The sequence below is a fragment of the Orcinus orca genome, chromosome 3, assembly GCF_937001465.1.
Source record: "Orcinus orca chromosome 3, mOrcOrc1.1, whole genome shotgun sequence".
Classification (NCBI taxonomy): Eukaryota; Metazoa; Chordata; class Mammalia; order Artiodactyla; family Delphinidae; genus Orcinus; species Orcinus orca.
The window spans coordinates 2990690-3016232 of record NC_064561.1 but is presented as its reverse complement, the minus strand read 5'-3'; the positions used below and the strand labels follow the sequence as shown (position 1 = coordinate 3016232).

The 25543-nt window shown below is 51.2% G+C and overlaps 1 protein-coding gene, 1 long non-coding RNA gene and 1 other non-coding gene across 3 annotated transcripts; all 3 read left to right on the top strand.

Annotated features, from left to right (window-relative positions):
• The first annotated feature begins 46 nt into the window (after positions 1-46).
• LOC125963791 (uncharacterized) lies at positions 47-11609 on the top strand. The gene is made up of 2 exons (XR_007476199.1): positions 47-190; positions 11357-11609. It is a non-coding gene; the product is annotated as an uncharacterized LOC125963791 (long non-coding RNA).
• Positions 11610-15592: 3983 nt separating this feature from the next.
• Positions 15593-25302, top strand: EEF2 (eukaryotic translation elongation factor 2). The gene is made up of 15 exons (XM_004277206.3): positions 15593-15747; positions 16749-16963; positions 17873-18054; positions 18146-18357; positions 18858-19036; positions 19131-19236; positions 19748-19861; positions 20107-20245; positions 20365-20560; positions 21199-21457; positions 21903-22010; positions 22821-23174; positions 23412-23594; positions 23677-23809; positions 24579-25302. The coding sequence occupies exons 1-15, from the start codon at positions 15745-15747 to the stop codon at positions 24770-24772; spliced, it is 2577 nt and encodes an 858-aa protein (XP_004277254.1). The 5' UTR covers positions 15593-15744; the 3' UTR covers positions 24773-25302.
• LOC117195762 (small nucleolar RNA SNORD37) lies at positions 18716-18780 on the top strand. Its single transcript, XR_004475584.1, has one exon. It is a non-coding gene; the product is annotated as a small nucleolar RNA SNORD37 (small nucleolar RNA).
• Positions 25303-25543: the final 241 nt, after the last annotated feature.

Below are 25543 nucleotides of genomic sequence, written 5' to 3'. Positions count from 1 at the left end.
CGGCCCGACACCGCCCCCCCCTTCGCTCGCGGCGACCACGCCCACCCCTGGCCGCGTCTGGCTTCTTAAAGGGGCACGAGCCCGGCATAGGTGGGGGTGGGTGCTGAGTCCTGTCTGGGGAGGGAGTAGACAGCGGAGGCGACAACAATGCAGCCAGGTGCCGCGGCCCCCGGCGCGAGGCGGCCTCCAGGTGCGTGACTGGGCGCCCGGCGACGTGGGGGGAGGAGACGGTTGGCCCGCGCAGCGGCCGCCAGTGCGTGCAGTGAGCCGCCTTGGAGGGCAGCGCGGGACAGCCTCGGCTGGCCGGGCGACCCGCGCACTGTACATCCGGGTCCCAGCGCGGCCGAAGGAGCGCGGGCGCTACACCTCCTTGGTTGGCCCCTGGAGGAGAAATGCCGGACCCCCTGCCCAATTCCCGGGATGCCGGCGAACCGCCCCTCCCCACCCCGCCCCCCCTAGTTCCGCCTCCCCACCCACAGTAAACCTTTGGAATCTGCACTAACCGGAAACTCCCCTGCTCAAGAGCTCTCCGTGGCTCCCCAGTGCCCACGGGCCGCTGTACTCAAACTTTCGTGTGTCAAAACCTGGAAGCAAGAGGACAGAAACGTGTATTTCAGGGCCCATCCCTTGAGATGATCAATCTCAGGGCAAGAATTAGGCAAAATTAAGACAGCGCCCCAAATGACTCAGTTATCAAGGTAAGTATGTTTGTGCGGTATTTTTAAAAATAAAATTAATGCAAAAAAAATCCATGATGAAGAAAATACTAAAATTTAAGTAAAGAGGGAATCCAACTCCGCAATTGTACAGGTGACCTCCCTCACCTCACACAAACTCTGACTCTGCAGGGTTTTGTTTTACTTTTCCTACACTTTTTTTATTTTGAAAAGGGTGCAGAACTAGCACCCTTCACACTTATGTACCCTTCACCCAGCTTCCCCCAATGATGATATCTCACATTCCTACAGTGTGTTGTCAAAACCAGGAAATTGATGTTGGTACCATACAATCAACTCAGGTACAGATATTTGGATTTCACCGGTTTTGGGGGGGTGTTTTTGAATTTTTATTTTATTTACTTTTGGCTGTGTTGGGCCTTCGTTGCTGCACGCGAGCTTTCTCTAGTTGCTGCGAGCAGGGGCTGCTCTTCGTTGCGGTGCGCGGGCTTCTCATTGAGGTGGCTCTTCTTGTTGCGGAGCACAGGCTCTAGGTGTGCGGGCTTCAGTAGTTGTGGCTTGCGGGCTCTAGAGCGTAGGCTCAGTAGTTGTGGTGCACGGGCTTAGTTGCTCCGCGGCATGTGGGATCGTACCGGACCAGGGCTCGAACCTGTGTCCCCTGCATTGGCAGGCAGATTCTTAACCACTGCGCCACCAGGGAAGCCCGATTTCACCGGTTTTTACATGCATGTTTTCGTTGCTGGTGGTGGTGGTCATGTATAGTTTTATGAACTTTGATCACTTATAGCTTCTTGCAACCATCACGGTTGGAACAGCTGAAGGTGTGATAATGGTGCTACGGCTATGTTATGGAAAGAGCATTTGTCAGATGAATGGATAAAGAAGATGTGGTTTATACATACAATGGAGTATTACTCAGCTATAAAAAAAGAATGAAATAATGCCATTTGCAGCAACATGGATGGATCTAGAGGTTATCACACTAAGTGAAGTAAGTCACAAAGAGAAAGGGAAATACCTATGATATCACTTATATGTGGAATCTAAAATATGATACAAATGAACTTATTTGCAAAACAAATAGATTCACAGACATAGAAAACAAATTTATGGTTACCAAAGGGGAAAGGCACTGGTTGGGAGGGTGGGGAGGATAAATTAGGAGTTTGGGATGAACGGATACACACTACCATATGTAAAATAGATACAGAACAAGGTCCTGCTGTATAACACAGGGAACTATATTCAATATCCTGTAATAAACCGTAATGGAAAAGAATCTGAAAAAGAATATACGTATGTATATATGTGTAACTGAGTCACTTTGCTGTACACCAGAAATTAACACAACACTGTAAATCAACTATACTTCAGTACAAAATTAAATAAATAAATAAAATACAAGAGAAAAAAATAAAAAGAGTCTTTGTGAAGAATACATGAGGGCAGGGCTTCCCTGGTGGCGCAGTGGTTGAGCGTCCGCCTGCCGATGCAGGGGACGCGGGTTCGTGCCCCAGTCCGGGAAGATCCCACATGCCGCGGAGCGGCTGGGCCCGTGAGCCATGGCCGTTGAGCCTGCGCGTCCGGAGCCTGTGCTCCGCAGCGGGAGAGGCCACAACAGTGAGAGGCCCGCATACTGCAAAAAAAAAATAAAAATAAAAAAAATAAAAAATAAAGAATACATGAGGGCATATGTACAGAAGAAATGATATAGGATTTGCTTTAAACTAAGGAGGAGGGAATTCCCTGGCAGTCCAGTAGTTAGGACTCTGCTTTCACTGCTGAGGGTCCGGGTCGGGGAACTAAGATCCCACAAGCCACAGGCTGTGTGGCCTGGCCAGGAAAAAAAAAAAAAAGAAAGAAAGAAAAAAAGAATGAGGAGGGCATGGGGAAAGGTGGATGAAACAAAATGGACTGTAAGTTGTTTATCGTTGAGGCCAGGGTTATGGACTCATGAGGGAGTCATGATATTCAGTAGCTAAGGCTGCTGAGCTCTCACAGAACTACCAGATCAAGCTCTTTCCGTGTGATCAGCATTCTTGTTGACCCCTGTTTTTTGATGATGAAACCCAGGCTCAGACATGGGAAGCAACCTGCCCAGACATAGGCAGAGCCAGAATCTTTTTATTTTTTTAAGATTTAATTAATTAATTAATTTATTTATTTTTGGCTGCATCGGGTCTTAGATGCCGCATGGGGGATCTTTTGTTGAGGCATGCAGGATCTTTCGTTGTGGCACACAGGCTCTTCGTTGTGGCGTGAGGGTTTTCTCTTCTCTAGTTGCGGTGCGCAGGCTCCAGGGTGCGTGGGCTCTGTAGATTGCAGGACTTGGGCTCTAGTTGAGGCGTACCAGCTTAGTTGCCCCGGGGCATGTGGGATCTTAGTTCCTTAACCAGGGATCAAACCCGTGTCCCCTGCATTGTAAGGCAGATTCTTTACCCCTGGACCACCAGGGAAGTCCCCCAGAGCCAGAATCTTAATCCAGGCCTGACCCTCTCCGAAGAGCAGAGTCAAGTGGTAAACTGCATCAGATTCTTCCATCAGATATTCAGTAATAATTTCTCCAAATACCAAACACTTACTACATGCTAGACACTGTTTTTTTTGTTTTTTTGTTTTTTTTTATTTATTTATTTTGTGGTACGCGGGCCTCTCACTGCTGTGGCCTCTCCTGTTGCAGAGCACAGGCTCCGGACGCGCAGGCTCAGCGGCCATAGCTCACAGGCCTAGCCGCTCCGCGGCATGTGGGATCTTCCCAGACCGGGGCACGAACCTGTGTCCCCCGCATCGGCAGGCGGACTCTCAACCACTGCACCACCAGGGAAGCCCTAGACACTGTTTTGAATTAGAGATGGGAAAACATTTTCTGTGAAGGTCCAGATAATAAATATTTTCAGTTTTGTGGGCTACAGCATCTGTAGCAACGACTTAACTCAATGGGCATGGCTGTGTGCCAGTAAAACTTCATTTCTAAACATTGAATTTGAGTTTTATATAATTTTTACATATTATGAAATATTATTCTTTGCTTCAAACAGTGAAAAGAGAAAAAGAAACATTTTTAGCTCAAAGGCTGTACAGAAACAGTTGTCAGGCTAGATTTGGCCCTTCCTTCCTTCCTCCCTCCCTTTCCTCTTTCCTTCCAACCTGCTTTTTTTTTTTTTTTGGCTGTACACGGGCCTCTCACTGTTGTGGCCTCTGCTGTTGTGGAGCACAGGCTCCGGACGTGCAGGCTCAGTGGCCATGGCTCACGGGCCTAGCTGCTCTGCGGCATGTGGGATCTTCCCTGACCGGGGCACGAACCCATGTCCCCTGCATCGGCAGGCAGACTCTCAACCACTGAGCCACCAGGGAAGCCCCCAAATTGATATTTTTGATTGCTTTACCTGAGGCCTTTCTACAAGGTGATTAGTATTTTATTTTTCAAAATATGAGGAGGAAGAGAAGCTGAGAATATTTAAAACAGCCAGTGTGGAAAATGGCTGGGTTGACTGCCTTTCAGAAAAAGGAGGTCAATTAACCTTTGACCCACCAATTCCACTTTCCACAGAAATCACTGTAATCTGCTGATGGTAACAATACCAGTTAATACTTGCTGTCAAGCCTCGTGTTTTTTTTTGTTGTTGTTGTGTTTTCTTGGACGCGTTCCCCGACCAGGGTTCGATCCCTTGCATTGGAAGCATGGGTCTTAACCACTGGACTGCCAGAGGAGTCCCAAGCCTTGTTTTAAGCACTTAACATGTGCTACCATTTCATCCTCACACCAACCCCATGAAATAGGTACCATTATTAGGTCTAATTTATAGATGAGAAAACTGAGGTCTTGAGTGGTTATGTGACTTGCCAGTGTCAACTAGGGAAACAAGTACATTGAAATTGCCTTTGAATATTCAGACCCAGGGAAGAGCTGAAGTCACAGCTCAAGTCTGAAGGCTGTCTCCTGGCAGAATTCCTGCTTAGTAAGATCAGTCTTTTTGTGCTAGTCAGGCCTTCAACTGATTGGATAAGGCCTACCCACATTAGGGAGGGGAATCTGCTTTACTTAATAGTCCACTGATTTAAAATATCAGTCTCATCTGAAAACACCTCACAGAAACAGCCAGAATAATGTTTGACCAAATATCTGGGCACCATGGCTCAACCAAGCAGACACATAAAATTAACCAGTGGGACTTCCCTGGTGGTCCAGTGGTTAAGGCTCCATGCTTCCACCGCAGGGGGCACAGGTTAAATCCGTGGTTGGGGAACTAAGATCCCGCATGCCATGCAGCACGGCCAAAAAAAAAAAATTAAAATTAACCAAATTAAAATTAATTAACCCAGGGTAAGATATGATTTGTATTTACAAAGATCCCCCGGCAGCTGTGGAAAATGGCTGGTGGGGAATCATAACAGAGGCAGGAGGCCAGGGAGGAGGCTGGTGCAGTCACCCAGGCAACTGATGATGGGGTCCTGGACCAGGGTGGGGGCCAGGGTGGATGGGGTGAAATGGACAGAGTCAACAGGTTTGTTTTATTTTATTTATTTTAATAAACAAATTTTATTTATTTATTTCATAAATTTATTTATTTTTTTTTTGGTTGCGTTGGGTCTTCATTGCTGCCCGGGCTTTCTCTAGTTGTGGCGAGTGAGGGCTACTCTTCTTTGCGGTACGCAGACTTCTCATTGCGGTGGTTTCTCTTGTTGCCGAGCACGGGCTCTAGGGCGCATGGGCTTCAGTAGTTGTGGCGCACAGGCTCAGTAGTTATGGTGCACAGGCTTAGTTGCTCTGCAGCATGTGGGATCTTCCCGGACCAGGGCTCGAACACGTGTCCCCTGCATTGGCAGGCGGATTCTTAACTACTGCGCCACCAGGGAAGTCCACCGGGTTTGTTTTAAATGTAGAATTTAATGAGTTTTAATATCACTGTGCTCTAATTGTAAAGCATTTCTATCACCCCAAAAAGAAACCCCGTCCCCATTAGCAGTCACTCCCCTGTCCCCTAGGCCCTGACAACCACTAACCCACTTTCTGTCTCTGTGGATTGGCCTGTTCTGGACATTTCATATAAATGGAATCACACACTACATGGCTCTTTGTGTCTGGCTTCTCTCGGGTCATCCACATTGTAGCGTGTGTCAGTGCTTCACTCTTTTTTATGGCTTAATAATATCCCACTGTGTGAATGGACCACATTTTATTTTTCCATTCCTCAGCCCCCACCATCTTTTTTTAATTTTATTTATTTTAACATCTTTATTGGGGTATAATTGCTTTACAATGGTGTGTTAGTTTCTTTTTATAACAAAGTGAATTAGTTATACATATACACATGTTCCCATATCTCTTCCCTCTTGCGTCTCCCTCCCTCCCACCCCCACCATCTTTTTTTATTTATGTATATATATATATATATATATTTTTTTTTTTTTTTTTTTTTTTTTGGCTGTGTTGGTCTTCCTTTCTGTGCGAGCGGGGGCCACTCTTCATCGCAGGCTCAGTAGTTGTGCCTCATGGGCCCAGTTGCTCTGCTGCATGTGGGGGTCTTCCCAGACCAGGGCTCGAACCCGTGTCCCCTGCATTGGCAGGCAGATTCTCAACCACTGCGCCACCAGGGAAGCCCGCCCCCACCATCTTTCTCCTGGAGCAGCACAATCCCCAAGGCCATGCCTCCCCCCTGCAGCCCCTCCCCCACCGTGGTCTGTCCTCCCCACAGAAGCCACTAGAGGGCGCCCCCAAGTACCTGAGTCAGGTCCTGCCCCTCCTCTGCCCACAGCCCTCCAGCCTTTCTGGGATCCTACTTCCCTCAGGGTAAAAGCCCAAATCTTCCCTGTGAACCACAAGGCCCTGCCTACCCCCCATCTTCACCTCTCTCCTCTCTCTCTCCCCTTCACTCACTCTGCTTCAGTCAACTCCTAGCTGTTCCTTCAATATGCCAAGCATGGTGCTGCCCCAGGGCCTTTGCGCAAGCTGTTTCTCCCACCTGGAATGCCCTTCCCCCAGACACCCACAATTGCCCCCTCCCTGATCTTCTTCAGGGCTCTGCTCTGATATCTCCTTATGCATGTAAAGTGTTTGCTACCATCCGCCCCCAGTACAGCGTTCCCTAATGCTATTTCACTTCTCTCCATGGCACTTCTCACCATCTGACATATCACATACTTATTTACTGTCCTCCCTGCCATCTCTCACTAAACTATAAGCCCCCCAGGACAGGGATGCTTGTTCTGTGTCCCCAGAACCTCACTCAATGTCGGGAAGACAGGAGGTGCTAAGTATGTGTTGGATGAATGAATACTATCTGCACTCGAAAAATTTAGACCATGTTGTAAATAATCACATATAGGGTTTTTCTCAACCTTGGCACTGTGGACATTGTGGCCAGATCATTGTCTGGGGGGCCGTCCTGGGCACTGTGTGGTATGGAGCAGCCTCCCTGGCCCCCACCCACTTGATGCCAGGAGCCCCCCCCCCAAGTTGTGATAATTACCAAGGTCCCCAGACATGGCCCAGCGTACCCTGAGGGCAAAATCACTCCTGGGTGTGACCCTGTGCTGGAGGGTGAGGATTACCCCTTCCATTTTACAAATGAGGCTTACATCAGGCACAGGAGGTATCAGAGTTCTGCTCATTGGGGTTCTTCACTCATATGCTCCCCTATACCCTGGGGGACCACACATCCCAGGGGCCTGGGATAAGCCTGGTTTACAACCATCATTCTGGTGTAAATCAATTAGTGTCCCTTTTGCTTTCAAACCCGTCCTGATTTGCAGTTTGGTGAATGCCTACATCCACTCAAGCTGGAATCAGGCACAGTGTATGACTCAGCATTCCCACTCCTATGTATGTACCCAACAGAAATGCTGCCAGGACACGTGCTAGAATGTTCCATAGCCGCATTAGTCATAACAGCCCCAAGCTGGAAACAACCCAAATGCGCACCAACAGTGAAACGGATAAGTAAATTGTGCCAGGGTCTCAGAAAGAGAATGGAGCAGTGAGAACAGGTGAAGTTCAGTCATCCCCAACATGGGTAAACCTTCGTATGAATGTTGACTGCAAGAAGCTGGATTGAAAAGAGACCATGCTGCTGTGACTTCCCTGGTGGTCCAGTGGTTAAGAATCCATCTTGCAATGCAGGGGACACGGGTTCAATCCCTGGTCAGGGAACTAAGATCCCACATGCCGCAGAGCAACTAAGCCCCGTGTGCGGTAACTACTGAGCCCACACACCACAACTAGAGAGAAGCCCACATGCTGCAATGAAAGATCCCGCATGCCGCAACTAAGACCCAACACAGCCAAAAAAATAAGGAATAAGAGTTAAAAACAAGAAAAGGCCATGCTGCATGATTCAAGGTGTATGAAATTCAAAAATAGCCCCCCCCCTCCCCAGTTTGTGTTGTTGGAAGACAGGATGCTGGGTATCTTTGGGTAGTGACTGGAAGAGACACAGGGGATTTCTGGGGTTTCTGAGGGCCGGTCGTTCTGTATCTTGATTTTCATATTGGCTACTGGCATGTGTTTACTTTGTGAAAGGCATCAGATTTTATACGTTTGATTTATGCCGTTTCTGTATTTTGGTTAAACTTCAATCACAGCTTCAGACTGAGAAAACAAATTTATGGTTACCAAAGGGAAAGGGGGAGGGGAGGAATAAATTAGGAGTTTGGGATTAACAGTTACACAGTACTATATACGAAAGAGATGAACAATAAGGACCTATTGTAGAGCACAGGGAATTATATGCAATATCTTATAATAACCTGTAGTGGAAAAGAATCTGAAAAAGAATACATACATATATACATATGTATATATATATATATAAAAAAAATTCAATCGCAACTTTGCAAATGTAAAGTGTTCTTATTTAGATGATAAATTATAGGGCCACCCTTCTCCTAGAGCTGGGCAGGGTGGTGGGGTGGTCTGAAACTAAGGCCCAGGGGCCGTATCCCCCTCTACTGCCTGTTTGTGTGCCCCAGTGAGCTAAGAATGGTTTTTACATTTTCAAAAAAATTATTTCTTTGTTATTTATTTATTTTTTTGGCTGCGTTGGGTCTTCATTGCTGCGCGCAGGCTTTCTCTAGTTGCGGCGAGCAGGGGTTACTCTTTGTTGCGGTGCGCGGGCTTCTCATTGCGGTGGCTTCTCTTGCTGTGGAGCACAGGCTCTAGGCGTGCGGGCTTCAGTAGTTGTGGCACACGGGCTCAGTAGTTGTGGCACGCGGGCTCTAGAGTGCAGGCTCAGTAGTTGCGGCGCACGGGCTTAGTTGCTCCGCGGCATGTGGGATCTTCCCGGAGCAGGGATCGAACCCCTGTCCCCTGCATTGGCAGGCGGATTCTTAACCACTGCACCACCAGGGAAGTCCCAGAGGGGAATCAAAAGAAGAATCATAGTTCATGTCATGTGAAAATTGTATGAAATTCAAATTTTAGAGCCCATAAATAAAGTTTTATTGGAGCACAGCCATGCCCATTTGAGTATGTGTCATCTCTGGCTGCTTACGTGCAGAGTTGTGTAGCTGTGATCGAAACCGTGTGGCCGGAAAAGCCAAAATGTTTTCTACTTGGCCCTTTTAGAAAAAATGAGCCAACATTTGTCTCAGAGTCATGCCTTGACTGGTCCATCTAGAGCTGCCCGCTCTGCTTTTTTTTTTTTTTTTTTTTTTCTGATGGTGCTGCACGGCAAGCCAGATCTTAGTTCCCTGATCAGGGATCTAACCCGCACCCCCTGTAGTGGAAGCACAGACTCTTAACCCCTGGACCATCAGGGAAGTACCCCTTCTGCTCTTTTTACACTCAGAGTCACACTGTTTCTTCACTGTGCCTCCCACCTCAGGGTCTTTGTATCTGCTGCTCCCTCTCCCTGGAATGCCATCTCCACTTTGGTCATCTTTCAGGTAACAGTTAAGGAATCACCTCCTCCAGGCAGCCCTCTGGGATCCCCCAGGCTAGATCATAGCCCTCCCTAGTCTATCCTCTCCTTTGCCTCTTCTCTTTCTCCTTCCTGGCACAATTTGAAAGCTTCCATTTGTGCAGATATTTGATTGACTATTTCCTTCACCAGAGGGTCAGCTCCTCGAGGGCAGGGATTCTTTTTTTCCTCTGACAGGCTCCCAGGAAAACATTTGCTAGACGAATGAGTGCCGAGACTGGAGGGATGTGAGGAATTCCAAGCAAAAAGGTTGGGCTGCAAAACTGATGGGTGTGTTTGCAGGCGGGGAAGGGCGGGGCGGGTGGAAAGTCCCTCAGCCTGAGGTCCCAGGGGCAGATTTGCAAAGAAATGCAAAACAGTTTGCCTAGGGCTCTCAGTGAGTCCCTGTGGACCTGCTGGGAGCCCTCACAGGAGGCGGAGTCGGGAACAGATCCACCTTCACTTACCCTCTAAGAGTCTCAGTTTTAGCCTCTGTAAACTGGATCTGAACAGTGAGAACCTTCTGAAAGGGCCAGCAAATCCGTCTCCTCCGTGAGACCTCTGCACAGTTCAGTGATCTTAGGAACCAACACTGGCCCACCCATTCCCACCATGCAGCCCCACCAGACCTCCCTAAACTCAGCTGTTCAACCATCCAGAGAAGCAGTACACCCCTTCCTAAGGCTATTCCAGAACATTGCATGCTACAGAACATCCCTAGAGCATGTAGTGGGACTACCTAACCCTGAGCTGTGTGCAGTTATCCTGGACCCTGAGAGAAAAGGAGAAATCAATAATACTGGTCCTATCTTTCTTTTTTAAAATTAATTAATTATTTTAATTAATTAATTAATTATTTTAATAATTATTAATTATTTTTGGGGTCCTTGTAGCTGCGCGGGCTTTCTCTAGTTGCCGCGAACGTGGTGCGTGGGCTTCTCATTGCGGTGGCTTCTCTTGTTGCGGTGCATGGGCTCTAGGCGCACAGGTTTAGTTGCTCCATGGCTTGTGATATCTTCCCAGACCAGGGCTCGAACCCGTGTCCCCTGTATTGGCAGGCGGATTCTTAACCACTGTGCCACCAGGGAAGTCCCTGGTCCTATCTTTCTTTAAAATTTGGATGCTTTGCTCATCATGGACTTTTTTTGCATTTATTTGAAGTTTAAAAAGTGATACTAAAATATAATCATCGGGGACTTCCCTGTCAGTCCAGTGGTTAAGACTCTGCACTTCCACTACAGGGAGCACATGTTCTATCCTGGTTGGGGAACTAAGACCCCACATACCTCGTGGTGCAGTCAAAAAAAAAAAAACAAAAACCATCAGGACTGAGTTTTTTGGAGCTCCCCCCCCTTAAATTTTGTGCCCGAGGAGAGTACCTCGCTCTCCTCAATGCAGCAGGTAGTAAGTGCTAATAAATGCTCCTAGAAGGAATGGTTGCAATATATAAAATCTGGTGTTTCTATCTCACAATGGGGGCTGTTTTAATTTGCTGGGGAGGCCACAACAAAATGCCACAGAATGGGTAAATAAACATCAAATTTATTGTCTCACAGTTCTGGAGGTCAGAAGCCCCAGATCCAGGTGTCGGCAGGCTTGATTTCTGCTGAGGCCTCTCTCCTTGGCCTGCAGATGGCTGCCTTCTTCCTGTGTCCCTCTGTGGTCTCCCTTCTGGGCCTGTCTTTTCGCAATCTCACCAATATGACTGGTGTCATATTAAATTAGGGCCCACCCTAAAGACCTCACTTTAACTTAATTGCTTCTTTCAAACCCTGTCTCTAGGGCTTCCCTGGTGGCGCAGTGGATGAGAGTGCGCCTGCCGATACAGGGGACGCGGGTTCGTGCCCCGGTGCGGAAAGATTTCACATGCTGAGGAGTGGTGGGGCCTGTGAGCCATGGCCGCTGAGCCTGCGCGTCCGGATCCTGTGCTCTGCAATGGGAGAGGCCACAGCAGTGAGAGGCCTGCGTACTGCCAAAAAAAAACCCCAAACAAACATAAAAACACTGTCTCTAAATAAAGTTACATTCTGAGGTACTGGGGGGTTAAGACTTTAATATATATGTTTTGGGGAGGGGCACAATTTAGCCCATAACAGGAGCAAACTCTTCAACGGGGCTTAATGTATGCCAGGCACTGTGCTAGGTACTTTATATTAACTTCTTTAAGTCTCGCAAGAGTCCCATAATAGAATAGGTTCTGTTATTATTCAACATTTTACATGAAGGATCCTGAGGCTCAGAGAGATTATGTAACTTGCCCAAGTTCACACAGGCAGCGAGGGCAGAATCTAAACTCATGATTTTTGGTTTCAGATCAACCAAATCTGGAATCCATCTAGGAAGTAGTAGTGGAGCAGAGTTGCTCCCTGACTAAACCATGCATTTTTTCTTTTAAATTGTGGTAAAATATACATAACATAAAATTGACCTTTTAAATCATTTTTGAGTGTACAGTTTAGTGTATTAAGTACACTCACATTGTTGTGCAGCCATCCCCACCATCTGTCTCCAGGACTTTTCCATTTTTCCAAACGGAAACTCTGTCCCCATGAAACACTGACTCCCCCTCCCCCTGACCCTGGCCTCCACCACTTTACTTTCTGTCCCTTTTGACTCCTGTAGGGACCTTATATAGGTAGAATTATACAATATCTGTCCTTTTTTTTTTTGGCTACACCATGCAGCTTGTGGGATCTTAGTTCCCTGACCAAGGATGAAACCTGGGCCCTCAGTGGTGAAAGCACAGAGTCCTAACCACTGGACCGCAAGGGAATTCCCCAATATTTGTGCTTCTGTGTCCAGCTTATTTCACTGAGCATACCATTTTATCCATGTTGTAGCCTGTGTCAGAATTTCCTTCCTTTTTGGAACGAAATTAGGTTATTTGTAGAGACGTGGATGGATCTAGAGACTGTCATACAGAGTGAACTAAGTCAGAAAGAGAAAAACAAATACCGTATATTAACGCATATATGTGGAACCTAGAAAAATGGTACAGATGAACTGGTTTGCAGGGCAGAAATAGAGACACAGATGTAGAGAACGAACATATGGACACCAACGGGGGAAAGTGGTGGGGGTGGGGGTGGGGGTGGGATGAATTGGGAGATTGGGGTTGACATGTATACACTAATATGTATAAAATGGATAACTAATAAGAACCTGTTGTATAAAAAAATAAATACAATAAAATTCAAAAAAAAATAATAAAAGTGCCAAAAAAAAGAGAGAAGAATTTCCTTCCTTTTTAAGGCTGAGTAATATTCCAGCGTATGGGTGGACCACTAAACCATGCCTTTTTAAGTCACTTGGTTCTGCCCTTATTAGCTGTGTGACCTTGGGGAAATCACTTAACTTCTCTGAGCCTCAATTTGCTCTTGCATAAATGAGCCCACACAAAGCCCAGGGTGTGGGGAGGATTACGTGAATTAATTGGTTTATTATTATTATATTTTAATATTTAGGCTGCACTGGGTCTTAGTTGCGGCCCATGGGATCTTCATTGCAGCATGCAGGATCTTTAGTTGCAGCATGTGGACTCTTAGTTGTGGCGTGCATGCGGGATCCAGCTCCGCGACCAGGGGTCGAACCCGGCTCCCCTGCATTGGGAGCGCGGAGTCCAACCCACTGGGCCACCGGGGAAGTCCCGTGAATTAATTGATTTAAAGGGTAGTGATGGGTATCCAATACACGCTCAACAGCATCAAAAGGCAGATGCCAGGGGTGTGCAGTGGCGGCCTCTGGTCAGCAGGAGCCGCTGCCGGTACCTCCGTGTCCGCCCCGCGCCGCAGCGAGCGCACGCGCAGCAGAGCTTTCCTGCAGCGGTTGCTTTTCTTCGTGCTTCTTCCCCGCCCTTTACCCTCAGCTGTATTTATTACTGCAGACCCTGAGCCTGGCTGTCTGCTTTTGCTGTGCTGAAGCCCTGCTCCTCCCCAGGCTTCTGGGTCTGGGGATGGCGGTGGGGAGTTGTCCCCTGCCAACATCTGGCCCCATCCCTGCAGCTGGGGGTGGAACACCTCTGCATGGAGGGTTACAGAGGGGAGGGAATGTCTTAAATTTCCCCATTCCCCTTAAACTCTCCCCGGCCTCTTTAATTTACATTAAGTTAAAATTTCTCAAGCAATCTATTCACTTGGGAGCAAATTCAACCCTCTTAACGAGAAAACTTTTGCTTTTAATCTCTGAAATGTTCCAATTTGCAAGGAAGTGCTGTGAAGTGCCTAAGACGGAGCCCAGCACACAGTTAGTGCTGAGTGCACTTAAACATTTTTTAAAAATTAAGATAGGGGCTTCCCTGGTGGCGCAGTGGTTGAGAGTCCGCCTGCCGATGCAGGGGACGCGGGTTCGTGCCCCGGTCCGGGAAGATCCCACATGCCGCGGAGCGGCTGGGCCCGTGAGCCATGGCCGCTGAGCCTGCGCGTCCGGAGCCTGTGCTCCGCAACGGGAGAGACCACAACAGTGAGAGGCCCGCGTACCGCAAAAAGAAAAAAATTAAGATAAATCATTTATTAAGAATGGGAAACTGGATACCCATCTGCTGAAATCGCGTCCCCCCAACGGCGCATGCGCTTGCCATGTAAAATTAACATAACGTGTCAGGAACACAGGCGCAGGTGTTAAAGATACGGGATTGAGCTCGGGCATTGACGTCTGCTGCCTGCCACTCTGCGGCTCCGATCCTCGGTCGTTCGGTAGATATTTCTGGAGCAGCTCCTTCCTGCCTCAGTTTCCCCCTGGGTTAAACGCGGGATAGTGACGGCAGTCTTCGATTAAACGAAATCAGGGCTGTGATAGCGCTTTACAAAGCAAAACGCGCAAAGCCTTTGCGGAGAGAGGAGTGCATAGGCTTAGAGTCCAGATCCGAACTTGCATGGCTTTTTACAGACGCACATCTCCTCTTCTCCCAGCGCAGGGAAAGCACTGCAGTCCCCCTCTTTTTGACAGAGTGAATTTAGGGGAAGATTTACTGAAAGGGGTTTATTTACGCTAATGAGAATATCATTAATTGGTGCAAGAAATACTTATGAGCGCCTACTGTGTACCAGGCATTGAGCTGGGCTCTTTACCAAGAATAAAAATACTGAATTGAATGCCAATTCGTTCTCTTGAGCCAGAGATCTGAAATACAGCTGTTTCTTAGGGTCATATTAGGACACAAATGCAAAATAGTCTTCCTGCGCCTCCCCCTGGAGAGAAAATGAAGTAGAAAATGAGATTGCGCATGTAGAAAAGCGCTTAGCCCCCGTGCTTGCGACAGGGCAAACCAGTACCTGAAATGTGTTTTATTAATAGTAATGATAGCTAATTAAAAATAGCTGATGTGTATTGAGAACTGTGTCAGGCACGGCGCTAATCCCTGTACATATACTTAGTGAATTTTACTCTCCCCCAGTGAGGTCGTACTGATGACCCCATTGTGCAGATAAGGAAACTGAAGAATAGAAAAATACGAGTATCTACTGTAAGAACACTTAAAGTGGTGGAGCTAATAAGGTGTTTTGTTCACTGCTATATCCACAACACCTATAGCAGTGCCTGGTATAGTAGACGCTCGATCTGTCTTTGTGGAATAAATGAGTGATTAATACCTGCCTTTAAAAAAGCTTTTTTTTTCTTGTAAATAGACAGGTAGTTGCAAAAATGGTACTGAGAGGTCCTTAGTACTCTTACCCCTGTACTGTCATCTTACCTAACATCAAACCGAGGAAATTAACCTTGGTGCAATCTACATACCCTATTAATATTGTAATCTGCTTTTAATAGGAGTGCTTGGCAGTTTGCAGACTGATGTAGTTGCTATGATATGGTTAATATTCTCAGCTAAAACGGCTCTTCGCTTTTTGCACCTAAGCATTGCATCCGGGAGGCGTGCACCCTGCACCGGGCGGACCACGCCCCAGGGAAAATCCAAGTGTGGAACGCAGACCCTCTATATTAGAGCAGCGGCGCCGACGCACAAGGGTTACCCTGTGGGAGGCCGTCCATGCGCCTGCGCGGGGCGTCGCTTCGCCCCGCCCCAGAAGCGGGGTCAGATGACCCGCCCAACCGGCGTCGGCCTATAAAAGCTCGGGTGTTGACGTCAGCGTTCTCTTCCGCCGTCGTCGCCGCCATCCTCGGCGCGGCTAGTCACACTCGGATCTGCCTGGGAGAATCCACCGCCATCCGCCACCATGGTGAGCAGCGCTGTTCAACGGGCGGCCTGAATCGGCGGCGGGGCCTCCGTAGGGCCGGCCCTACCAGGCCTGGAGAGCTGTGGCCTCCCTGACTGAGGAGACATGGCGGCGGCGGCGGGGCCGGCGGGCCTGGGGCTGGGGAAGCGGCTGCCGCCATGTCTGCGCGATGCACTGCTAGCCGAGCTCCGCTTCCGGGGGCGCCGCCGCCTCCAGGACCCCGGGCCCGGCTGGGGCGGAGGCGGGGCGGGGGGTATGATGATGTGGCAGACGCTGTAATGGCGGGCGCCGCGGTGCGAGCGGGGAGAGGGGAGCCGCCTTATGTAACCCGTGGGCTGGGAGTTTGAGTCCGATTTTCTGTCGGGAGCCGGGGGAGGCAAGGAAATGGCAAAAGGAGAGAAGAGTAAGACCTTTAGAAGCGTCTCGTCTTCTGACGTTGTGTAACCTTGGTCCTCCCTGTACCTCCCAGTTGTGAACACCTGATTCCAGAACTACGAGGTGGAGGCTCGTGCCTGTTAGGGCTGCGCAAGCCTCCCACCCGACCGGGGGGGGCATATTTAAGAATCAGGGGCAGGGTGCGTGGCTCTACCTGATTGACCCCCACCCTGCACAGCGAGAGGTGACCTTGGATTTTAAAGAGGCCCTTTGGTTGGGGGAAGGCTGGGGGTATAACCAGTGGCAACACAGTGGGGGGAACTTCAGCTGGACCCTAGATATGTCAATATACTATAAAGGAAATCTGCTGTCATTCTTTTAGACTTACTCCCCAGTATTCATTCTGGGTTGTGACAACCAGCATCTGGCTTTTCAGGGACGGGGTGAATTGCACTTTTAAAGGGGTGTCAACAGAGAAAGGGGGATCTGGGTGGGAGTTGAGGCAGCGCCAGGACCAGCTCCCTCTGGCCATGGCCTAGCAGTCTCTATTGATCAAGGTCTCAGTGCCAAGCCTCATTCCTGGAGTGCTGGGCCATCCTGAGTCGTCCCCCCGCTCCCCCCCCGCCCAGGTGAACTTCACAGTAGACCAGATCCGGGCCATCATGGACAAGAAGGCCAACATCCGAAACATGTCCGTCATCGCCCATGTGGACCATGGCAAGTCCACTCTGACGGATTCCCTGGTGTGCAAGGCGGGTATCATAGCCTCCGCCCGGGCTGGGGAGACCCGCTTCACTGACACCCGGAAGGACGAGCAGGAGCGTTGCATCACCATCAAGTCAACGTGAGCAAAGCCTTGGCACCCTCTGGACAGGGAGGGGGGAGGTGCTTACTCTGAGTCCTTGGGCGGTGGGTAGGGAGGACAGACAGTAGCCAACCCTTTCCTGACAGGTTTCTGGGGAGATGAGCACATTGGGGCTGGGTTTTTGGACTGTGAGAGACAATGGGGCTTCAGCTAGTGAGATGGGAACCTTTGTCTCCTGTGGGAGAGGCACAGTGATGGGTGGTATTAAGGGGATTTGGAGAGGAGGGGGGCCGAGGGGCTCTTGGCATTGTCTGGAGAAGTCTGGGTGGGTGCTGCTGGCATCCAAGGATGCTGGTAAAGGTCTTGCCTTACCTATGGTGGCTCCCTGTGAGTTTTCTGGCCCCAGATGTTGAGAGGGTGAGAAAACCCCCCTCCCCCGCAAAAAAAAGAAAAAAAAGAGGCTGTAACAACAGTTGTTTTCATCTGGTAACATCTCCTCGGTCATTGGCTCTGAGACTCGTTTCAGCTGGGGAGGGAAGGGTGAAAGGTAGTCTTTGGGGTTTCTGGATCTTGCCTGATTGTGTAGCAGCTCTTTGAAATCAGGTGTGTTGAGCCTGAGAGGAACCAGGTGGACTCTGGTACCATTGCACCTGTACCAGAGAGGTGGTGGTTCCCGGCAGAGGGTGCTGCAGAGGTAAATGTCCCTGGATAGGATAGCTCTTGTGTGGGAAGTCTGCAGTTCATCTCTAGGGATGAGTAATGCAGGGGGAGGAGACAGGTTGCAGCATCTGTCTGGCTTTTTACTGGATTACAGCCTCACTTCAGGATCAAGAGCATCCACCCTGACTCCCGTGGGCAGGAACCTGATGGACCACAGGGCTAGTGGGAACAGGTTAGGAGCCAGGCTGAGGTGTGCCTCCATCCGGGTAACCTGTCCCAATCTCTCAGGGCCATTTCCCTCTTCTACGAGCTCTCAGAGAATGACTTGAACTTCATCAAGCAGAGCAAGGATGGCTCTGGCTTCCTCATCAACCTCATTGACTCCCCTGGGCACGTGGACTTCTCCTCAGAGGTGACAGCCGCCCTCCGTGTCACCGATGGTGCCTTGGTGGTGGTGGACTGCGTGTCGGGTAAGCAGCAGGCTTCCCCACGGATGGCGGGGAACCTGGGGCTGTCCCCTCTTTGGCTGATGGAGACGCCTCATCCCCTGCTGGTCCACAGGCGTGTGCGTGCAGACAGAGACGGTGCTGCGCCAGGCCATTGCCGAGCGCATCAAGCCTGTGCTGATGATGAACAAGATGGACCGGGCCCTGCTTGAGCTGCAGCTGGAGCCCGAGGAGCTCTACCAGACCTTCCAGCGCATTGTGGAGAATGTCAACGTCATCATTTCCACCTACGGGGAGGGCGAGAGCGGCCCCATGGGCAACATCATGGTAAGATTGCCTGACTGCTGAAGTCGGGGTCCCTTGGCGGATCGCCGTCTCCTGCTGTGTTCCTAGTACCCCCTCCCGCTTCTCCCACCGGGTGAGCAGCATTCCTCATGCAGACTGGAAGGGTTGTGGTCTTCTCCTTCAGGGCTGCCCTTGGGAAACCACTGTTGTGAAGCCATGGCCTCCTGGGGATTCTTGGGAGGTTGGAAGGTGAGGTTGCCAGGAACCTTGGAGTGGCAAGAAGGCTGGACTTCGGTGGAGGCTGTGGGGTAGCAGCTCAGCCTGCTAACAGAGGGGCATGGGGCAGTGCCTGTGGCATCGTCGCACACCCCGTCGTGATGGGGGCAGAGCTGGGCACCCTGTACATGATGACTAAAATTTCTTCACTTTGACCTGACGGCTGTTGAAGAAATCCAGTGTCTGAGGGCCGGGGTGCTTGGGGGCTTCATTGATGTGGTTTGTGTCCAACTGTCCCAACTCACAGCTTTCTCCTGCTCTCTCAGATTGACCCTGTCCTCGGTACTGTTGGCTTCGGGTCTGGTCTCCACGGCTGGGCCTTCACTCTGAAGCAGTTTGCAGAGATGTACGTGGCCAAGTTTGCTGCCAAGGGTGAGGGTCAGCTGGGGCCTGCCGAGCGGGCCAAGAAGGTGGAGGACATGATGAAGAAGCTATGGGGAGACCGGTGAGTACTGGAGACACAGACCAAGTGTCCATGGGGTCCTTCACACCTGCATCCCCCCAGATTCCCCTAACTTGGGTTGAGTCTTGTCTGACAGGTACTTTGATCCAGCCAACGGCAAATTCAGCAAGTCAGCCAACAGCCCAGATGGCAAGAAGCTGCCGCGGACATTCTGCCAGCTCATCCTGGACCCCATCTTCAAGGTGAGCTGGCGTGTGCTTGATATAGGTAGGCGTCCCCAGGGCTGTCCTTGGGCTCCCTGAGAATCTGGTACCCAACCTGCTGCAGCCAGTAGCAAGATGCCGTGGGGCAAGGCAGGGCCAGGCTGCAGAGGCAGCTCCTGGGACAAGGATGAGGCAGCATGAGGTCAGAACGCCCTCAGGGTTCCACCCTGACAGGGAAGTCTCCCCGCCCCCTGGGCTTCATCATCAGGGGGACCATCAGCCTCCCTGACTGGGCAGCAGGTGAGATGAGGTAGGAGGGTCTAGGGTTTGCAAGCCTGTGAGTTTAGTGAGTGTATGCTCAATATCTGAAAATAGAAAGGGTTTTTTTTCTTTTAACAATCTGTCGAGAAGTGTCCCCGTGATTTGCTTAATTGGGTCAGGCCTTTGGCGGTAAGTGAAGATGGCCTTTAAAGCTCCAGAGCAGGAAGCAGGTAGCTTCAGGCTTCCAGTACGTTCCCAAACCCACTTTGCCATGTCTCTTGGGTGTCAGGTGTTTGATGCAATCATGAATTTCAAGAAAGAGGAGACGGCAAAACTGATTGAAAAACTGGACATCAAGTTGGACAGTGAAGATAAAGACAAAGAAGGCAAACCACTTCTGAAGGTGAGTGGAGCGGCCATCCTGTGAGTCCCCATCCCAGCTTGAGTGCCATTTTCTCAGGTAATCAGACAGCTGGCTGTAAGGGTCTCAGTTAGGGCTCCACGCTGGGCCCAGGCTTGTATTAGAAGTATCACCAGCAGGAGCTCTGTCACCAGCAGGGGTGGGTAGGGGACATCAGCTGTTTGACACTTCTTCTAGATTCTTTCTCAAGTCATTTTTTTGCCCCTCTTTCACATCTCTTACTGTAGGCAGTGATGCGCCGCTGGCTACCTGCCGGGGATGCCCTGCTGCAGATGATTACCATCCACCTGCCCTCCCCTGTGACGGCCCAGAAGTACCGCTGTGAGCTCCTGTACGAGGGGCCCCCAGACGACGAGGCTGCCATGGGTACGTGGGGTGTGCCTGCATCCTGGGGTTAGAACGCTGGGCAGAGCTGCAGAATTCTGGAAAGTTGAGCTGCCAGGGAATCAGTTTCCCCTGTGGGGGGTTCCTTTCTCTCTCCTCAGGCATTAAAAGCTGTGACCCCAAAGGCCCTCTTATGATGTACATTTCCAAAATGGTGCCGACCTCTGACAAAGGTCGGTTCTATGCCTTCGGCCGGGTCTTCTCAGGGCTGGTGTCCACCGGCCTGAAGGTCAGGATCATGGGGCCCAACTACACGCCCGGGAAGAAGGAAGACCTATACCTGAAGCCAATCCAGAGGTGAGGTGCTCCGTGAGGCAGAGGATGCCCAGCAGCCTCCCTTTCGTCCCTCAAGCCAGTGAAGGGGGAAGGGTGAGGGTTATCTGAATGTAGACTTGGCCAGGGGAGGCCCACCAGGAAATAGTGTCTCCTCCTCCCCACTAGGGATTCACAGTGAGACACAGCCCGGAGTTGGGAAGCAGTTAGGCTGAAATTATGGTGGCAGCATACATTTTAAAATACCCAGAGAGTAGGTTCTGACCCTAGAGATGTCATGTGGCGGGTGGCCATCTAGTCCAGGTGTGGGTAGTGGGAAGAGCCTCCATTCCTGCTAGTTCCTCGGGGCCCTGACTGTATTGCGACCTGCGAGTGCCGCCGGTTTCCCTGTGGCACGCATGTCTGGCCTGGGTCAGGGTGCAGAGTCCTGCACAGCGCACGTGTTAGTGAGCAGGTGGCTCTGTCCTGGTGTGCAGGAGCCAAAACTGTCATTGAGACCTGGGTCGCAAGATAGATTCAGAGCTTGGCCCAGGGTGGGGTGGCACTGCCCCTTCAGACAGGAAGACAGCTGCAGGCTCCAAGACAAAGGAGGCTTGTCTTTGGTCATTTGGGGATGTGCCACCCCAGTGCTGATGCATTGTGGCCTTTTGTGTCTCCCCCAGGACAATCCTGATGATGGGCCGCTACGTCGAGCCCATCGAGGACGTGCCTTGTGGCAACATCGTGGGCCTGGTGGGCGTGGACCAGTTCCTGGTGAAGACAGGCACCATCACCACCTTCGAGCATGCCCACAACATGCGGGTGATGAAGTTCAGCGTGAGCCCTGTCGTCAGGGTGGCTGTGGAGGCCAAGAACCCGGCCGACCTGCCCAAGCTGGTGGAAGGCCTGAAGCGGCTGGCCAAGTCGGACCCCATGGTGCAGGTGGGTGGGCCCCGGCTGGAGGCGGACACCTGCGGCAGTGGTGGTTTATTGGCTTATGCCGTGTGGCTGAGCCGAAAGATTCCGCTGGCTTCTCACACAAGTAGAGATTCCGTGTTGAGAAAACCAGCTGTGCTGGGTACACCTGCCCTGGTAGAGGCGCTCCCCTTAATTTAAATGGTGGTTTTCCACCCAGGAACCCGATTTCTTTCGTAGGCTGTTTGGGTCTTTACAGGCTGGTTGTGCACGGAGGGTCCTTACAGAAGGTTAATGTTGAAAACAAGTAAAGAGGACCCTGCTGTCTTCCCCCCAAAACCCCATTTTGGGAGTCTGCCTTTTCCATCTGGAGGAAAGCTTGGAGCCCGCTTTCTACCTGTCCCTAGAATCCCTTGGCTTTCCCGCATTTGTCCCGGGGTCTGTGCTCAGGCTGACACGTGGCCCTTTTCAGTGCATCATTGAGGAGTCCGGGGAGCACATTATTGCGGGTGCCGGGGAGCTGCATCTGGAGATCTGCCTCAAGGACCTGGAGGAGGACCACGCCTGCATTCCTATCAAGGTGAGGCCTGGCGCTGCTCTGGTGGCTGGAGGCCCGCTGTCCTCAGGACTCAGGGCAAGGCAGGGCCCTGGGTCCAGGCTGGGCTCTGAGGGGCCTATTGACTGGGCCACTCAATTCTCTGTCCTTCCATCCGTTACTGCCAGGTGATATGTGCTGTCGTGACACCAGCTTAGATGCGTTGGCAAGGCTGGAGTGTGAGCGGTCTGCTTCTTAACAAATTTTTTAAAAAGCTCTTGGGAAGTGCAGACACTGAGGCTTACGTAGCCGGCCCCACGCCCAGCTGGTGCGTTCTGGTTTCCATTCTCCTTTTTTTTCCCCCACAGAACTGAGCGCAGATCTGTGTCTGTTCTCAGACGTGGATTTGGGTTTCTTTACATGTGGTTCTCTTTGTTAAGCTTCTGTCTTTTTGTTTCTCTACTTATAGAAAAGAAATTTTCTTTTTTCAGGTATGGTGACAGCTTTTCCCCATTGTTCTCTATATTAGAAAACTAATATGCTGGGGTGTGGGGTTAGGCCTAGCACTTGTATCTTTTGAGATTTTTTTTCCCAGTTAATACCGCATATGTGGAGTTTCACTGTTTCACCAGCCCTCTTGGCAGTGGGCTTCCTCCTACAAGGGAGTACCTGCACACCTCATGTTTACACAGAAGACGTGCATGGCTCTGTGCCGCCAGATCAAACTCACTCTGTTTTCTGTGCCACTGCCACTGTTAAGTGGGCCTCGTTATTAGGAAGACCGTCTGTTAAGATGCCTCTCAGGTGTCTGGTTCCTGTGGCAGACCTGACCTGACCTGCATGCTCCTTTTGCAGAAATCCGACCCAGTTGTCTCGTACCGAGAGACCGTCAGTGAGGAGTCTAACGTGCTCTGCCTGTCCAAGTCCCCCAATAAGCACAACAGGCTGTACATGAAGGCACGGCCCTTCCCCGACGGCCTGGCCGAGGACATCGACAAGGGCGAGGTGTCTTCCCGGCAGGAGCTCAAGCAGCGGGCCCGCTACCTAGCCGAGAAGTACGAGTGGGACGTGGCTGAGGCCCGCAAGATCTGGTGCTTTGGCCCTGATGGCACCGGCCCCAACATCCTCACTGACATCACCAAGGGCGTGCAATACCTCAACGAGATCAAGGACAGTGTGGTGGCCGGCTTCCAGTGGGCCACCAAGGAGGTGAGGGGCTGCTCAGGCACAGCTCTGGTGGGTTTGTCACTGGGGCGTCCTCCTGTCCTTGTTTCCCTGTTGGCAGGGTGGGGCTGTGGTCCTGCCTTCTGGGAAGGGGACCCTAGGGAGGCCGAGATGGTCCCTGTCGGTGAGACCTAGAGGAGCTGGCACAGACAGTTCTGGCTGACCTGTTCTCAGGAGCTGCAATAGAGGCGGTTTCTTGATGGTGTTCCCCTTCCTCCACAGGGGGCGCTGTGTGAGGAGAACATGCGGGGCGTGCGCTTCGACGTCCACGATGTGACACTGCACGCGGACGCCATTCACCGCGGTGGCGGCCAGATCATCCCCACGGCCCGGCGCTGCCTGTACGCCAGCGTGCTGACTGCCCAGCCCCGGCTCATGGAGCCCATCTACCTTGTGGAGATCCAGGTGGGGAGGCCTGGCCCCCCCAGCTGCTGCTCCCGGTCCCACCCTGCCCAACAGCTGCTAATAGCCTTTCTTTGCCTGACAGTGTCCAGAACAAGTGGTTGGTGGTATCTACGGTGTGCTGAACAGGAAGCGGGGCCACGTCTTTGAGGAGACCCAGGTGGCCGGCACCCCCATGTTTGTTGTGAAGGCCTACCTGCCTGTCAATGAGTCCTTTGGTAAGTGCCAGTCTGGTGTGGTCCTCAGATGCCTGCTGCCTTTGGGGTGGAGCCCAGCAGACATTCAGCCCATCTGGTCTAGGACGGGACCCATTTCTTTTCTTATCTTTTTTATTATTTATTTGGTCGTGCTGGATCTTAGTTGCGGTAGGCTTGCTCCTTAGTTGTAGCTCACGGGCTCCTTAGTTGTGGCATGCGAACTCGTAGTTGTGGCATTCATGTGGGCTCTCTAGTTCCCTGACCAGGGATTGAACCTGGGCCCGCTGCATTGGGATCGTAGAGTCTTAACCACTGCGCCACCAAGGGAAGTCCCAGGGGCCCAGTTCTTTCTTCTTGTGCATGGCACAGGGTGGGTCTGATGGGAGCTGTTGCTTTCTGCATCGCAGTTGTGGAGGAGGAGGTGCCTGTTTCTCATTTGGGCCTCTGGACTGTTGAATTAGGGGAAGGTCCTTGGGCCTGTAAATCTAAGAGCAAAGCCTGCAGAGAAGCTGTGCTGGAGCCCTGGTTCATCCTGAGAAGGAGCAGGTGGAGACCAGAGGCCCAGGAAGGGCCAGCCTTGCCCCACTTATTAATCAGTAGCCTTTGAGGGAGCCTTTGGGTGAGGGATAGGATAATGGGCCTGACATCTGACATGAGCCAGGTAGTCCGGACTCAGTGATCTTCTGGTGTGGTGTGGGCCTGTGTTCCCACCTTCCCCTCCTGGCCTCCGCCAGGGAGCCGTGAGGCTGCCTGGGCTGCCCGGTGAGCGCCGTTTCTGTGCCTCCTACAGGCTTCACCGCTGACCTGAGGTCCAACACGGGCGGCCAGGCCTTTCCCCAGTGTGTGTTCGACCACTGGCAGATCCTGCCCGGTGACCCCTTCGACAGCACCAGCCGCCCCAGCCAGGTGGTGGCAGAGACGCGCAAGCGCAAAGGCCTGAAGGAAGGCATCCCGGCCCTGGACAACTTCCTGGACAAGTTGTAGGCAGCCTCCCCGCAGCCCGCTGCCTGGTGGGACTCGGGCGCAGCCGCTGCGCCCAGGGACAGGTGACCACAGCAACAGCCCCACATTCTCCACGACACCTTGAGGCTGTCCAGACCCAGTAACGCTCTGCCTGACAAGTTTCTGGGGCCCACTCCGTGCCATCGCTCAACATGAACACTTGATGCCGTTTCTTTCGATATTTATTTCTAGATTTCAGACGCAACAGAAGTGCCCTCACGGCAGGGACTTATCTGGCCGGTAGGGATGGGGGAGGAGGTGGGACACCCAAAGTTTTTTGTTAAGAGGGAAATTCACATGTCCAAAAAAAGTTAAAAATAAACGCATTAAGAGGTTTATTTGGGTAAATGGCCCGCAGTGGATTTTCCTCCGGAAAGGGGGAAGGAACAGGCGGGTAGATGTTCTCTTTGGACAGAAGCTAGAAGGCAGGAAATCCTGTGCAGTGTCACCATGAGCACCTCCAGCTGTATTAGTGCCATTGGAATAATAAATTTGATATGGTGGTGATCGTGCATGCGTGTCCATGGTCTTCATCCGCTCAGGCTAGAATGGACTCCCTGTGCCGGTGAGCAAGGCCATTGTTTACGCTCCAATACACAGTGTTCAGTATCACCTCCAAATGTCCAGGGCTGAGGCAGAGGTCCGTGAGACTTCACGTGATCCAGGCGAGTCCAGTTGTCCACCTGTCACGTGGGGCCAGCCGGTGGAACTGTCCTACATCTGTGCTGTTTGCAGGGGCAGCCACTGGCCTCA